Source organism: Haliotis rubra, unplaced genomic scaffold (genome assembly GCF_003918875.1).
Source record: "Haliotis rubra isolate DU_JTF1 unplaced genomic scaffold, ASM391887v1 Scf11, whole genome shotgun sequence".
Classification (NCBI taxonomy): Eukaryota; Metazoa; Mollusca; class Gastropoda; order Lepetellida; family Haliotidae; genus Haliotis; species Haliotis rubra.
Window position 1 is genome coordinate 1745050 of NW_025765003.1, and position 17946 is coordinate 1762995.

Below are 17946 nucleotides of genomic sequence, written 5' to 3' on the forward strand. Positions count from 1 at the left end.
AAGATTTCATTAAATGTGGCTTGGTATGTCTGAATGCCATTTCAAGCATCATTATGACTGGACATGAGACTGTTCTCACCTAGTTATTTCAACTCCTCCAAACAGGGCCGTATAGTTGACAAGTATAAATGAGTCATTGAAAGGCATTGACATAGAGAGGATATCTTTTCCTTTGTTGGAATGACATCACTGGAAATATGTTTGCTGGCTAATAATGAGATGCTGTTAATATTTGTAGGGTTTTTCAACTGGAGTTTCATGTATTTGAATATGCTTGTCCTCAAATCAGTCAAGGAAGTTTTCGATGTCATGAGAAAGATGTCAGATGGGGTATGGGTTGGTGATTCAGACAGTGACCGTTTTATTAGGTGTTCCACGGTTACACTTTAGGTACTCTTTTGCTCACTGGGAAAAGGGTTGATAGGTGAATCTTGAACATAAAACATATGTGAAGAAAGTCTAGGTTTTGAATATCGGAGGCGGCTTTTGTGTGTTTCCGTGAAAATTATATATTTTCGTTGACTAAGTGTATATCCAAGAAGGTTGTGCACTTGACATTAGGTGGTGTAGTATTTCAATCCAGGGACCTCGCAAATCTTTCCTAGCATCAGGATTATGAGTGGATTAATGGTAATATAATTTGTTAACTGTAAATAATTTCTTCCAAAGGTCTAAGAGTGAAATGTGAATGAATGGCTTGGGTATTTTGGGTTAAGTGTATGCTTGCATGGTTAAGGTTGGTTAAAATGTAAAGTTTGAAGTTCCCAGATATGAGATGTCCAACGTGATGTACCTACTGTCAATTGTGTTCTCACAGGAGTCTGCTGTGCCTATATTTTTCATTTTGTCTGCAAGTCTGAGATAGTTCTCAAATCTCATGGAAACTGCAGTTGGTAAGCAGCTGATAAGGAGGGGAATAAAACTGACAAGCTGTGGTGTATGAATGCATATGTTTGAACATGTTGAAGTACTGATCGTATTGCACTTGAAATTAAAGTGATACATTTTTACACTTGAGTTTGATGCCTGAATAGGCCTGATTCCACAGGCAGCTGAGTGACAGGCATGAAATAAACAAGTTCAGTTTGATTGTCAGTTCATGTGATGCTGCAAGGGAAGAAAAAATATATCGTCGAATAGCTTTGGGCTTTCCTCACACATGACACACATAGTATGAAAATTCAAATGTTCAGTTTTTGTTGAGCCAATTATGACGAGTCCAGTGATTTTTTCAGCAGCTGGCATCCTAAAGGTCAGTAAAGGATACATATTTGTTGAACACATTTTAATATGGGTCTTACATTAGTTCAACTTTGCTGACTAATGCATAAAACAATAGCCATAAAGGGAAACTTGTCACAGGATGATTGACAAGTCAAGTATGTTTTATGGAATTCTTTCAAAATTTCTTTTTGTCTTTTGTCTCCTAACTCTAATTGTTCATGCCCACCAACCAAGAATGAAGATTACCATATTACTCAAGATATAGAACATGACCTGCATCATCTGGTGTTTATAAGGGTTTGTTTGTAAGATGAAGGTTAGGCCTCCACTGGTTGTGGTTGGATCACACGGACCAAAGGTCTTAATGAGGCTGGTGGTTCAGAGACAACATATGGCACTATCTGCTGTCTCTTCGGTGATCAGCAGCATTCAGACAAATCATCATTGTCATATAATTACAGCACTAATTACAGCATGATTAGGAACCAGACCTTTGAACATTTTCCCCTTGGAGTCACAGTTAGGTATTTAACATGTCAAAGGTCACAGCACCTGGGAAATAGTTGACATTTCAATAGAGCTCTAATCAGGGGATTTAATGATTGTTAGGTTAGATCTCGTAATGCTTTCAGCTACCCATGAATAATGTCGCTCCCATCAGATGCAGTCATCCTTTCTTTTCAAATTAAGAAGTCAATGTCAGTATTTTATTGGCAATCATTTGATTGATAGTGAAGATGATCAATCAGAAATTGATTTCTGTCACCCCACCATAGACACCTTAGGCACTTAGTCGCAACGTGGATGTCAAAGGAATGATTGCCTGTGTTCCCACTCCAGAATAATTGACTGCGTTGCCTCCAATGCCTGTTGAATTTCCTAACTGCTGATTCCTGGGTGCTGTCCTCGCCTTTGTTTGTAGTAGTAAACCGCTGAGTTCCTACTACCAGCACCAGCCGAACACGGCCTATTGATCAAGTGGTCCAGCTAGGTTTGTTTATTGCACTTTCTTTACTCTCGTTCTGGTTGGGGTCAAGGTCGCAAGTTTTCAAATCGCATATTTCAGTTTAACAGATCGTTATTCTGAAATGCATAATTTGTGCTTATTGTTTTGTAAGGGGCACAGGAGGTCAAGTCTAAGACTCCACAATTTGTTGTGCAGAGTTGTGTCCCTTCAGCGTGCCAGAATCCTGTGCTTGGTTGGAATCCTGGTTTGCTCCAGTTATGTTTCTAGGTCTGTCGGGCGGTGGGGTAGCGTAGTGGTTAAAGCGTTCTCTCTTCATGCCGAAGACCCGGATTCGATTCCCCACATGGGTACATTGTGTGAAGCCTATTTCTGGTGTCCTCCCGCTGTGATATTTCTGGAATATTGCTAAAAAAGTGGTGTAAAACTAAACTCACTCACTCATACTAGGTTTGTCAGCACCATACCTGTGCTTGTGGGTTTCACCTTTCACCGAAGTGGTAAATGTCTGACCTGCATCACCTTGGGATTTCCTTTGCAACTATACACTGATATGCTGAGATAACACTGGAATATTGTCGAAACCCAACTCTCTTGTTTTGAGAATGTTTTGAAAGATTACATCTTTTTGTTTGGGATCAGTTAGCTATTTCAAGGTGTAATTTAGCCAACTGAATCTTTCATATCAAATGTTTAAAACATCTTGTAAATGTTCAAATTGGGGTATTATGACTTGGTGAAGGGAATTGCATGTTGAGTTGGTCAGCCAGGATGACCAGAGTCATTGGTAAAAGTGCAGTGTTGAAGTGATTAATAAGACTCCAGACAGGAATAGAATTGTGTTGTAGATTTGGCACCTTGAAATTGACCCAACTACTCCTTTCATGAGTGAGTGAGTGAGTATGGTTTTACACCACTTTTAGCAATATTCCAGCAATATCACTGCGGGGAACACCAGAAATGGGCGTCACACAACTCCTTTCATGAAGTATGGGGGGCTGACTGAAGTATTCTTTCGTAGTGTAGTATAGTTGTTTGACAGTTGGAGAAATCAATCAATTTCCTCTTATTTGGTCTCTTTCTTCAGTACCAGTGTTTCCATTCTGTCTGGATTCAAAGAAATCAACTTGTCCGAGAGCCTTATAATGCTGCTGTGAAAACATTAATGATCTGCCCAAGAGAAATAGCATCTCACTTGTGCGTTTAATGTCTCTGGACTGGTGGAGGCTTCACAATGCTTGTGTAGTGCCAGTCGATACATCTCTTCTCTCAGCTGGCAGACTATTTATCTACATGTGAGTACATCCAGTGCTTTGTAGATATGTTGTCCAAGGCCCTGCTAATTCCCTGTGATGCCCTCATGTAGAAAGGATTGGGACTTTCGTTCGGGATCCATCAGATGACTTTGTTCTCCCTTCTGTAGAAAGTGAAGGGCATTAGTAACTCATCGGACAGTCATCCATCAGTAGACTTCCTTGTTTGGTTCCACTATACAGATATTGGGGCACTCAGTTACTGGTCCATCAGCTTGTTATCTGCTACTGTGCACAGTTTGGGACAGTCACTTACAGTTTTACGTTCTGTCCTGTAACCGGGTAGAGCTCTCAGTTATTGTTCCATCAATAAAGTGGGGCGATGGGGTAGCCTAGTGGTTAAAGTGTTCACTCATCATCCCAAAGACCCGGGTTTGATTCTCCACATGGGTACAATGTGTGAAGCCTATTTCTGGTGTCCCCTGCCATGATATTGCTGAAATGTTGCTAAAAGCGGCATAAAACTAAACTCGCTCACTCACTCACTCCATCAGTAGATTTCCTAGTTCTGTCCTTTGTACACAGGACGGGGTACCAAGATACTGGTCCATCTAGAGACTTTCATGTTCAGCCAAATCTTAAAGGCTTCATCTTTTAAAACTAGAACTTGAGATCTGAAACATAGCCTTACCAGCAATGTAGTTGCCACTGTATTGGTCATCACAATATTAGACAATGTGTAACATTTTTTCATTGATTGCCCAGTTTGTATCTGTAGGGTGAAATTCAAGTAGATTGGCCTGTGTGTGTTTCTTCTAGCTAAAACATTTCACACATTTTGAAAACAGTAATCATGTTTACCATTTAGCATTCTGAAAATGCTATCATTTAACTCAGAATTGATTTTTGCTCGTAATTGAATTGATTTTTGGTTTGTGTCTCCTCTTCTCTACTCTGCCTGCCTTTGATTCTCTGTAGTGCCTGGATGCCATGGCTGAACTGACATTGATAATCAGTCTTGATATTCGTGTTGGTATTATATTTGACATTTATCTCGAATGTCTACTTTGTGAAGAAATACTGTTTTTGTATCTGCTAAAATTGATAACTCACCCAACTTGCTCAACAGAACTATATTATTATCATCCATTTACTGATATTTAGCTGTCAGCAGTATATGAACTTAACTGTCACATTTTCAAAGTACATCTGTATGTTCTCAATATGTTAGGTTACTTCTGATGTTTTTAGATAAATGGAAAATCTGATTGGTATCATTAGCATCGATCAAAGCTGTTGGGATATGATGACATGCCTGAGCTGGACCACCCTATTCATATAGTCGGTCGGAATAACATGCGTGCAGAAATATATGTAGAGTTACAAGGATGGAGTGCTGACACCATAATGCCAATCTCTTTGTGCCAGGCCCACAATCTTAAAATGTGATAACCAGTAGATATCAGGGATAACCAGGCTTGAATTACAGAGGTTACTGGTACAGTACACACAGGGCTTTCAACTGAGACCAGTCTGGTTTCCGATGTCATCAGATTGTTATCAGATGAGAGGCACACACAAGTGTGATCCATGTCCTGGAACATGTGACAGGAAGTTCACTGTTCAGTAGCAAGGTGTCCTGGTGTGCAACCTGGAACACTTGACAGGAAGTTCACTGTTCTGTAGCAAGGTGTTACCTGCTGGTGCAACCTGGAACACTTGACAGGAAGTTCACTGTTCTGTAGCAAGGTGTTACCTGCTGGTGCAACCTGGAACACTTGACAGGAAGTTCACTGTTCTGTGGCAAGGTGTTACCTGCTGGTGCAACCTGAACTCTTGACAGGAAGTTCACTGTTCAGTGGCAAGGTGTTACCTGTTGGTGCAACCTGGAACACTTGACAGGAAGTTCACTGTTCAGTAGCAAGGTGTTACCTGCTGGTGCAACCTGGAACACTTGACAGGAAGTTCACTGTTCTGTGGCAAGGTGTTACCTGCTGGTGCAACCTGGAACACTGGACAGGAAGTTCACTGTTCAGTAGCAAGGTGTTACCTGCTGGTGCAACCTGGAACACTTGACAGGAAGTTCACTGTTCTGCTGGTGGCAAGGTGTGTACCTGCTGTTCTGTGCAGGTGTTACCCTGGTGCAACCTGGAACACTTGACAGGAAGTTCACTGTTCACAGGGCAAGGTGTTACCTGCTGGTGCAACCTGGAACACTTGACAGGAAGTTCACTGTTCAGTAGCAAGGTGTTACCCTGCTGGTGCAACCTGGAACACTTGACAGGAAGTTCACTGTTCAGTAGCAAGGTGTTACCTGCTGGTGCAACCTGGAACACTTGACAGGAAGTTCACTGTTCAGTGGCAAGGTGTTACCTGCTGGTGCAACCTGGAACACTTGACAGGAAGTTCACTGTTCTGTGGCAAGGTGTTACCTGCTGGTGCAACCTGGAACACTTGACAGGAAGTTCACTGTTCAGTAGCAAGGTGTTACCTGCTGGTGCAACCTGGATCACTTGTTGGATGAAGGTGTCTGATCCCCTGCTTACACTCGTCAGGTAGTGTGTGGGTCTGCCGTGGTTTACGAATGTTCGTGCAGGTGTAACTGTTACCATAAATACAGAGGACTGTTCTGTATTGCACTGTATGCAAACACATGCTTGAAGCGTAACATTTTCCCATGTGTAGAAATGGATTGGTCATGGCAATTTGTTCAATGTGGTGCAAGTGGACACGTCTGCTATCGGCACTCTCTGCACGTCTGCTGTCTGTGTGCTGTCTATTCGTCTGCTCTCTGGACGTCCTTCAATCTTGACATTCAGGTAAGTCCTTTTGTCTGATCCACTTTAAGACTACACAAACCAACTACTGTGTGTGTAGCCATCCAGATGCGTGGAGAAGTATTTGGGAGAAAGATTCTATAGGGATCTATCTTGTCTGACTCCCATCTGTACATGAGTAAATTAATGAATCCCACTCAAAGCTGGAATTATTTGTCAAGTCTAGAGGTGTGGTCTGATTGTGCAGACATCAATGTGATGCATTTTCATTGTGCAGGTATCAGTGAGCTGTAGTGTGATTGTGCAGGTATCAATGAGCTGTTGTCTTACTATGGAGATATTAATGAGTTGTGGTCTGATTATAGTGATATCACAAGTTGTGGTCTGACTGCAGGTACAAACAAGATGTACTCTTGATTGTGCAGGAATAAGCCCTGTAGTCCTTCCTGTTGGCAATTGTTGATTGCATCCATATTTGTTTTCCATGCCTTAGTGCTAGCTTGTTCATCATAGAGGGGTTTACACTAAATGTTACATCCAACTCATGCTCATTCAGAGTTTATGGTGATGCAGAAATGTGCTTCCAAGCACACATGCACACACACACACACACACACACACTGTACAGAATGGACTCAGAAAAGGATATGTTAGGTCCTGAGGGACACATTACAATACTCTTGACAAGAAATGCACACCGTGAAGATCTGGGTTAGAATGGGTCTTCAGTAACCCATGCTTGTCGTAAGAGGCGATTAATGAGATGGGGTGGTCAGGTTTGCTGACTTTGATGACACATATCATCGTATCCCAATTGCATAGATCCATTCTCATGATGTTTATCACTGGATTGTCTGGTCCAGACTCGATTATTTACAGACCGCCACCATATAGCTGGAATATTGCTGAGTGCAGCATTTAACAACAATAAACAAAAGACAAGAAATACCATATTCCTGTGATTCAGATCCAAGATATACTCTTATGTTTTCATTACTTTACAGCACAGACTGTCATGTTTTCTTGGAGTGCCATTGAATTCAGTATTTGTAAGTCAATGTTTTGACCATGATGAAAGACAAATTAGAAATTGCTGAAATATTTCTGTATTTTAGACCCCTCATGTTATGTCCCCGCTGTTCTTGAAAACCAAAACATATATTGTTGAAATGTTTGGTAATAATCACACTGCATACCATCCACAGTATGATCCTGATTTGACCATATTCCGTGCCATTCTTGGAGTTCTGCGATCAATATCTTATTATTTTCCTTCAGGACTTTGACAAGAGATGTTTAAATCAAATTTGGGACAAAATTGGATATGTTTCATGTCCAGAAACATTGACACAATAAATCAATTGGTTAATAAGAAATTGAACAGATTGTCCAAATTTGGAGAGACAGATGTAAAACGTTGATCAAACGCCTGCAAGAATCATATCTGATCTTCGTACCAAACTCAATTCCTTGCTGTTTTAACTTCTTTAATGTACTGGCAGTTGAAGATGAAAAATCAATTAAAAACGATGATAGTTTCTGTTTCAAGGTGCACGAGAAGCAACAGTAAATAAGGAGAAAATCAATGGAGAAATTAGTACCTCCCTGACCTAGTTGTTGCTGGGAGTTCAGTGAGAGTCAAAGTCTGAATGTATTGGCATTGTATTGAATAATCAATTCTTATGATGTACTCTGATATAATGAACTGAACTTTGTTGTCTTGTTACTTGGGAGCATCATGTGCCCACAGTACCCTGTACACGCTCACTCACTCAGAACAAATCTAACTCACTCACTCACGCAGAACAAATCACACTCACTCAGAACAAAACCCACTTACTCAGAACAAATCTCACTCACTCACTCACTCAGAACTAACTCACTCAGAACAAATCTACTCACTCACTCAGAACAAAATCACACTCATTCACTCAGAACAGAAAAACCACTTACTCAGAACAAATCTCACTCACTCACTCAGAACAATTCTCTTCTACTCTCTCACTCAGAACAAACTCACTTACTCAGAATCAGAACAAATCTCACTCACTCAGAACTCACTCACCAGAACAAATCTCACTCAGAACAATCTCTCTCACACCACTCAGAACAACTCTCACTCTCACACTCACTCCTCAGAACAAATCTCACTTACTCAGAATCAGAACAAACTCCACTCAGAATCAGAACAAATCTCACTTACTCAGAACAAATCTCACTCACTCACTCAGAACAAATCTCACTCAGTGCAATTTTCTTTTACTCTCTCACTCACTCAGAACAAATCTCACTTACTCAGAATCAGAACAAATCTCACTTACTCAGAACAAATCACACTCACTCAGAACAAATCTCACTTACACACACTCAGAACAAATCACACTCACTCACTCAGAACAAATCTCTCACTCACTCACTCACCCAATTGAAATTAAGAGTTCTGGGATCTGTGAGGTTTTCTCAGTTCAGGTTTCGGGTTTCCTCCAGCAAAACATGACCCTATTCACATAAAACATTCAACTTGAAAGCTACAACAAGGACCTCAGGCTTGAAGCTTTATTTTGGACAGTTCCATCCACTAGTTTCCTTGATTATTTACAACCCAACATGATAATGCTGAAATGGTCATGATATCTGCTGGAGTAATGCCATGGTTATCAACTTCCAGTCACTTTGGTTTGTGGGTTACTGATACAGATTGATGAAAGAGTGGAAAGATTGGAGGGTTTATTGTACAATTGTAAACAAAAGTCACTGTGTTCTTTAATCAGGCATTGGATGGTATTGATTCCCAGAAATTCGATGCGTATTAATACATTCAAACATACTGTATTGATTCAAATCATATTGTGACATAAAGTCGAATGGCGTCACAAATGAGCAGTTCAGATGCTACCATGAGAGACTGATGACATTTCACTGGTTATATACGATGTCAATTGCAGACACAAAAACGTGTGTGGACATGTTTAATGTGTTTACAATGCGAAATTGAGCTGATGTCTGTCTCCTAATTCATGTCTAAATTATATATGTTGAAAACATGAATGGCAAGCTTGAGTTGTGTTCATTATTTAAACTTGGGACCCTGGAAGCCAGGGCTGTCAACCTGAATCAGTGTCAGTTAGCATGGTGAAAGGTATTCATTGTAAGGCAGCTTGTGACTGAAATATCGGATTCAGCTTGTCTTTGCTGACTGGGTGCCCACTTTCTTGTCCATCTTATTAGCCTAGATTTTCACTCTGGACACTGGGGCAGTGGGGTAGCCTAGTGGTTAAAGCGTTTGCTAATCACATCAAAGGCCTGGGTTCAATTCCCCACATGGGTAAAATGTGTTAAGCCCCTTTCTGGTGTCTTCCGCCGTGATATTGATGGAATATTGCTAAAAGCAGTGTAAAACTAAACTCATTCTAGGGACTAGTTAAAACTTTAGCTTGGCTTTTAGCATCACTGTATGTAGAATTTTGTTTATCATATCTCTGGTGTTACATTTTCAATTGCCTTGGGTGCAGCTCATTTGCAGTTGTAATGAACAATAGTATATAATCACTGACTGTTACTTTTTATGTAATGCATATGCATGGGCTAAACAACTGGTTCCATTTAGGTGTGTGTTTTTGGTAGCTTTTCCCTTCACCTTCTATTTTGTACTCTTCATGTGGTTGTCAATATTTCCAGATAGCATCCAATCAGTGACGTTGGTGGCGTGTTCTGTCACAGTTAACTACATCATGTACCTACCCAGACCTTTTGAAACTTGTTGGCATACGTTCGTGTGTGACACATTACGTACTTAGGTGCCCTTTCAATAATGATGCTATAATTACTGTTATTAGTTCAGCTTACAAGGTTAAATAGAATTTTATCACAGTGTTTTCAGACTAGTAGCTAAAGACTAGGACTTAAAATTCGATTTGAAATATGAAATAAACCATATCTCTTCATGAATATCATTCATAATTCAGATTCACAAAAATCGAATAATTATGATTTTTTTAAATAAAAGGGTGTACTTAAGACTTTTCTTTTCCTTATCAGAGTAAGATATGCAACGTGGAACATAAACAAACCATACAGTAGTGTTACTTCAGTAGTTTAGTAGTGATTTGCCAAGGCCCCATCGTGTTGTTGTCAACCAAAACATAAGGCGATGAGTGCCATTGTTGTGATGAATTGCTTGTTGGCTTTACAAAAAATATCATTGAAATGTTTCAAGCTCAAACTGCAAACTTGCCTTGTTCATAGATTCTTGTCACCAACTACATACAGAATATTCCAAATATTGAATGTATACAGCGGTATAGTTGTACCTTATTGAATTCTTCCATCTGTCCACTAAATGATTTTGAAACATTTATCTTTTAATGACTTCGGACATTAGATTAATCAGTGTTATTAATTAAGAATGAAATTTAAGGGGTCCTTCGCATAACTCCTCTGATGTTGAAAGTCTGGGGTTCCAGGGCCATGCAGATTAAACAGCAAATCTCAAGGACCTTGTACACCCTTAAGTTTGATCACTGTAAGTCTAAGTAGGGGCTGTTCTGTTGCCAAGACTGGCCCTGAACATGGATATGGGGTGATTCTCTTGTTGAGTCCCGGGTGACATGTTACAATCAATCCAATCAATTTCTGACTTTGGAAGTCATGTTAGGAACTGAATACTTGCTCTAATGGATTGCATGCATTCATATATTCACATGTCAGCACTCTTGAGATTGAATGTTTGATTAATTGGTCTCAAAATAATAAACTGGTGGATGCAGAGTGTCTGACATGACGACAACCATGGTTATGTTTTATGTGTGTCATGATCATATATGGCACTGTCACCATGGCAACCTGATGTATGTTGATCAGTTCACTGACAGTTCCTCACTGTTATGATGTTGTCAATGCAGACAGCTCTGACATGAACTGTTATTATCAGTAAGACTTATAGATATCAGGGATAACAAGATTGATGGCTCGGAATACTGCAGTTAGAAACACGATGGAACGGATGGTCAACTTCAGCCATTACATATTATCCTACCCCTATGCCGAGTACAAATGTCAATCACTGGATTATCTGGTCTGTCTGGTCTTCTGGTCACTATTCTTCTGGAATGTAGATGCGTGTGACATTGAAATAATGAAATTATTAATGTGTTATTTACAATAGGCTGCCTGGTTGTAAATGTTTGCAATTGCTTGTTTGATTTCAGGACCATTCACAGATGTAGTGACAGCTGATTTGAAACTTAAGAATCCATCAGACAAGAAAGTATGTTTCAAGGTAAAGACAACAGCACCCAAGAGGTACTGTGTCAGGCCAAACAGTGGTATCATCGAGCCAGGTCTCGCGTTACAGTGGCAGGTAAGAAGAGCATAGTTACTACAATAAACATAAGTATATGCAGTATGGGTTATCTCCCCTTGAGTAAGGTCAGATTGGTAGTAACATTAGTGTATCAAACAAAGACACAATAATAACTTGTGCAAAGTGTGTAAAGTGATGCTCACCAGCTTCTGTGGTAGAGAGATTAGTGATCGTCATATGATTGTGATATGGTAACCTATGATGTCATAATGGTCTGTGAAGCATTGTGGTGTAATTTCATTGTGGCAGTATCTTCTTGGTGATACTGCTTGATCTGGCTCAAGTCAGTACGTACAAATACATGCTTCCTGCTCAGCAGTCTATTTCTCACGACCTTTTTGTTCGTGTTATTTCAGTAATGTTACAGCCATTCGAATATGACCCAACGGAGAAGAACAGGCACAAGTTTATGGTCCAAACAATGTTTGCTCCAGACAGCAAAGTGGACAGTCTAGAACAATTGGTAAGATTTACACTCTAGTGTTGTTATCGCTGATAATGTGACAGGAATTCCTTGCCAGCTGTGATCAGCAGGGGGATTACAGACAGCGAACACCTTGCTGGACATCTCCTTTGGGTTGTGTAGATCTAGCATGTCTCACTGTCCCTTGAACTGCAGTATTTCACTTCCATCCAGCCTTTTCTGCTAAGGAAGTCTAGATTTCCTCAGCTTCAGAATCTCCCATCTCACTGGGGCTCCTTTTCAATTGAAATGAAATTATTTGTTTCTGTCAAAATTATATATATTCAGACACCAAGCATCAGTCTAGTGTAGATCCTGCTCTAGGACGTGAGAGATACACTGAGGATTTAGACATATCTGTTCGGCCTCACTGTAGAAGTGACCCATGAAAGTCCGGGTTAGAATGAGCCTTCAGTAACCCATGCTTGTCGTAAGAGGCAACTAATGGGATCGGGTGGTCAGGCTCGCTGGCTTGGTTGGCACATGTCATCGGTTCCCAATTGCACAGATCGATGCTCATGCTCTTGACCACTGGATTGTCTGGTCCAGACTCGATTATTTACAGACCGCCGCCATATGGCTGGAATATTGCAGAGTGCTGCGTAAAACCAAACTCACTCACTCCTTCACTGTAGAAGTACTGGGCTTTTTGAGGCTGTAGTGAATATTGGAGTATTTCCCATGGTGTAGAAATACTGGGCTTTATAGGGTATGTCATGATTATCAGAATCTTCTGACTAGCTGTTGAAATACTGGGCATTTGTGAGGATTTGTTACTCTTGACAGGAAAATATTGAGTAGGTCCAGATTATACTTGAGGAATTAGACTTAAACAGATATGTCTATTACATGATTCAATGAAGACAATTTAGCCCAATAATATTTTTAAGTGTTTTCATTTCAGAGACTATTCATTGTTGATGTAGTCAGCATGGTCAGCAAATATGATAAATATGAAAATATTTATTCTTCAAAACTGAATTATTAATTATTATTTTTTTTCAGTTTACGAATGTACAATTTACGATGAAATGTTTGTTGTCAGTATTAATCTACAGTGTGTAGCCACAGAGCCATTTTTCATGAGGATGGTTTAACCTTGAAATTGTTCGAACAGCAAGATCTTGAGCATAAGTCTGTGGTCATCTGAGACACGTTTATTGCAGAAAAGACAGACAGGCCAATCCAGTAATGAACGGAATCATGCCAGTACATTTCTCTTTCTGTACAGCCAACTGTATTACTTGTCCAATTGGCTGAAGAGGCACCTGTCGAATGTTGCAACATGGAGGCGAAAATCAATAAGAAATGGTGGTATGGTTGGCGCTGGAACTATGTTAGGAGAATGCAAGGAGAAACATTCGTCTCTCTGTTCTGACAACCTTGTCATGGGTGATGTTGGAGCAGGTTGAGGGCAGGATGACAGAGAGAACCCTGATGTCATGGAGATGAGGCCAATGTCTATTACTGTCGTGACCAACGTGATCCAGAAAAGGATCTGTCTCATTATTTTGGGAGGACTCTCAGTGTCACATTATGTTGTGTTACGTGATGTAAACTAAAATTCGGCTGTTGCATGATGTGAACGGAAAAGATTCATTGACTTGGTTGACACATGTCATCATATCCAAATTGCGTTGATTGATGCTCATGCTTTTGATCACAGGATTCTCTAGTCCACATTTGATTATTATCAGAATGCTGTCATATAGCTTGAATATTGCCGAATGCAGCATTAAACAACAAACATACAAAATCCTTGTCTGTGTCCCATTTGGGATATAAAATATTTCTTTATGGTGCTGTTAACATTGTTAGCATGATGAATATCTTTCCTGACAGGCTGTATATATGTAGAATTTTAGCTGTGGATGTCATGTATGTTTTGAAAGTCATCATTTCACCCCTACTTTGTGATAATGATGATAAAAATTGATAAAAGAGTGAGACTAGTTTTATTGACTGGTTCCCATATGAACCAGTTGTTTCTTGCCATGGACTGGTTCCCATATGAACCAGTTGTTCCTTGCCATTGACTGGTTCCCATTTGAACCAGTTGTTTCTTGCCATTGACTGGTTCCCATATGAACCAGTTGTTTCTTGCCATTGACTGGTTCCCATTGAACCATTGACTGGTTCCCATATGAACCAGTTGTTTCTTACCATTGACTGGTTCCCATATGAACCAGTTGTTTCTGGCCATTGACTGGTTCCCATATGAACCAGTTGTTGAACCAGTTGTTTTGATGACTGGTTCCCTTGAACCATTGATTGACTGGTTCCCATATGAACCAGTTGTTTCTTGCCATTGACTGGTTCCCATATGAACCAGTTGTTTCTTGCCATTGACTGGTTCCCATATGAACCAGTTGTTCCTTGCCATTGACTGGTTCCCATATGAACCAGTTGTTTCTTGAACCATTGACTGCCATTGTTCCCATATGAACCAGTTGTTTCTTGCCATTGACTGGTTCCCATATGAACCAGTTGTTTCTGGCCATTGACTGGTTCCCATATGAACCAGTTGTTTCTGGCCATTGACTGGTTCCCATATGAACCAGTTGTATTGACTGGTTCCCATATGAACCAGTTGTTTCTTGCCATTGACTGGTTCCCATATGAACCAGTTGTTTCTTGGCCATTGACTGGGTTCCCATTGAACCCTTACCATTGACTGGTTCCCATATGAACCAGTTGTTTCCTTGAACCATGCCATTGACTGGTTCCCATATGAACCAGTTGTTTCTTGCCATTGACTGGTTCCCATATGAACCAGTTGTTTCTGGCCATTGACTGGTTCCCATATGAACCAGTTGTTTCTGGCCATTGACTGGTTCCCATATGAACCAGTTGTTCCTTGCCATTGACTGGTTCCCATATGAACCAGTTGTTTCTTGCCATTGACTGGTTCCCATATGAACCAGTTGTTTCTTGCCATTGACTGGTTCTCATATGAACCAGTTGTTTCTTGCCATTGACTGGTTCCCATATGAACCAGTTGTTTCTGGCCATTGACTGGTTCCCATATGAACCAGTTGTTTCTTGCCATTGACTGGTTCCCATATGAACCAGTTGTTTCTGGCCATTGACTGGTTCCCATATGAACCAGTTGTTTCTTGCCATTGACTGGTTCCCATATGAACCAGTTGTTTCTGACCATTGACTGGTTCTCATATGAACCAATTGTTTCTTGCCATTGACTGGTTCCCATATGAACCAGTTGTTCCTTGCCAGATTGTCCATGTCAGTGTTAAGTGGAGATAATTGCACCACTGTTGCATAACCAGTACAATGAGGTAAGGGTCAACCTTTGATATGTGTTAATGTTATCATTGATTAGCCTCAGCTCAGCTTGTGGTGGAGGTTGGACGTAATGTTACCAGTGTTTCCTATCAAGGATGAGCACCAATTAGTGATACATTGTACTGATGAGGGCCAGTGAGGTGGTGTAGTGGTGAAAGCATTGTTCATGATGAAGTACATGGTTTGTTCATTTCTTTAGCCTTGTGGTTAATGTGTTCACTCACCACACCAAAGACCTGGGTTTGATTCCCCACATGGGTATAATGTGTGAAGCCCATTTCTGATGTCCCCTGCCATGATATAGCTGGAATATTGCTAGAAGCAGCATAATACATTTCTCACTCACTTATGATAATCTAGACTCACTTCCTTGTTACTCTACATATGTATAAAGTGTGATGCCTATTTCTTGTGTCCTGTTCTGTGATATCGCTGAAACATGCTGATAAAAGGAATAAAACAACAAATCATAGAAGTTGGAATTTACTATTTATCAGCAGTAGGCATTGTACATGCTGTAAAATGAATGTGAGTGTGTACTGCAGTCTTAGAAGATAAAACACATGGAACTGGATCCAGTAAATCTCTTGGTGTTTCCTCTGTTTCATAATGATAAGTGGTTATTGTATCACAATCACATGCAAGATGCAGCATCTCTCTTCATTCAGCACAAACATCACAGCTGATCATTCATGTGACAATCACAGACTCTCACAGCTGGAACAAGATATGATGTAAGAGGATTTGCTGTCAAGAGCTGCCCAACTATTTTTGGTATTTGGATCAGCTAGACATGGATATGCTAATTCATCCTCTTAGGGATGTTTTAAAGTCAACATCCTACAGCTGGTCATGCTGGCCTTTGAGGGGAACAATCTTCCTTAGGAACAAGAACCTGCTGCAGTAGACTAAGTCTCTCAAATGAACATATTGTAACAATATGAAACAAGGACAGACTGCTGGCTCAGAGTCAGCATGCTATGAGTGGAGTAGTCATGTTAAAACTGTGGCATGGTATTTCAGGGGTCTGGTTCTATAAAACCAGTGTTTTCAAACTATTATTAGTACTGGCTTAAGCATCAAGCTTTATTTGACCTCATCTGTCATGACGCTCAGAGTGATTGTGGAAGTTGGTGTGATTAATGGTTTGCAGTTAAATAAGTAGGGAGTATTTCTTTTGATTGTGTGATGTGAACCATGACAAGGTGTACAGACTTCAGTCATGCAAGTACCTGTAATTACTGCTGACTCAGCTTTTGATTTTTACTCTCAGTGTTGAGAATTTATGCAGGTCCTGGGGTCCTTCATGTTTGCTCCAATGTTATTTGAATACAGGACACCTCACATGTTTATGTTTTAACATTAGAGCTCTTTCAGGGACCTCATGGCATTCATGCTTAGTTTGAAAGACTTCACTCACTCACAAACAGCTGAAGGATGTATTTCCCATAAATCCAGAAATATTAACCTCACCTATACTTGAAAAAATTTAAACATATGCATTAGAATCAATACCATTTCTTGAAAACATTGAAACAGTGAGTTTAGTTTAATGCTACTTTTTGCAATATTCCAGCAATATCATGGAGGTTAGACATCAGATAAGCCCACACAAAGCTGTGCAGAGACACATTGTGGAACACTTCCTGGTTGTGTTCACCAAGATAGGATTTTCCTGCTGCTATCATCTGCGCATACTAAGCGAAAGCTTTAACTACTAGGCTATAGGCATCCGAAAACATTGAAAGAAACAAAAACATATTTATCTATTAACTTAGTCCTGACAGAAGAAAGTTATGGACATCCAGTACATATTCAACTACCAACACTGTATGCATGTTCAAAGTGAATTCATAGGAACTGGTATGTGTCATTTCTACTTCAGGAGATTTGACTTCAAAGAGAAGTAAGCACTTAATCACTTTAAGCATGTTACAACAAAGACTATAAAAAGAACATCAGTCTTGTTTTCTGATCAGCAACGGGGTTTTTTTCATCATGCAATGTTAAAAAAACAATACCAGCCTTAAAATCAACCACCAATTACTGACAGTGTTCTTTTGTAATTTTGTTTTTCTCTTAGCCAACCAGTTGACCGACATTCTGTGAAATGGTACAGAAAGTGGGGGAAGTTCCACTCTTGCAGCAGGGTCATGTTTCTTGAAAACTGTCGCCATTTTACTGCAAAGTTTCTGCCACCACTGCAGTGGACTTGTGATGGTATCTTCACCTTCAGATGATGCCTATTTATTTGCTGGGTTCAAGTTGGTATCAAACCAGGCATCTCTGCCATTGCCATGGTTTTCATTGAGAACTCAGAGATTTCATGGATGTCTGTCTGGTGCATCCTCCATTATTGTATTTTTATTCTGTTGTGATGGCGGTTGGTAGTGTATCGTGCATTTTCATTGTTCAACATCTGTCAAACCTGGATATTGCCTCCCTTGTGTAGTAAGTGCAGTATTTGCAGAGGGAACAGAAGGTCAGGGCAACGGTAGCCCAGTGGTTAAAGCGTTTGCCAAGATCTGAGTTTGATTCCTAGTTCTGTAGTCCCCGTCATGATATTGTTGAAGGCGACAAAACCTAAAGACTTTCTTTCC

The 17946-nt window shown here is 40.2% G+C and overlaps 1 protein-coding gene across 1 annotated transcript in view; it reads left to right on the forward strand.

The window, feature by feature from the left end:
* The window catches only part of LOC124284343 (vesicle-associated membrane protein/synaptobrevin-binding protein-like), a 56597-nt gene that overhangs the window by 24230 nt on the left and 14421 nt on the right, over window positions 1-17946 (forward strand). Inside the window, 3 exon segments of the mRNA XM_046720431.1 lie at window positions 11426-11554; window positions 11557-11577; window positions 11937-12043. Of these exon segments, the coding sequence (XP_046576387.1) occupies window positions 11426-11554; window positions 11557-11577; window positions 11937-12043 (257 nt within the window).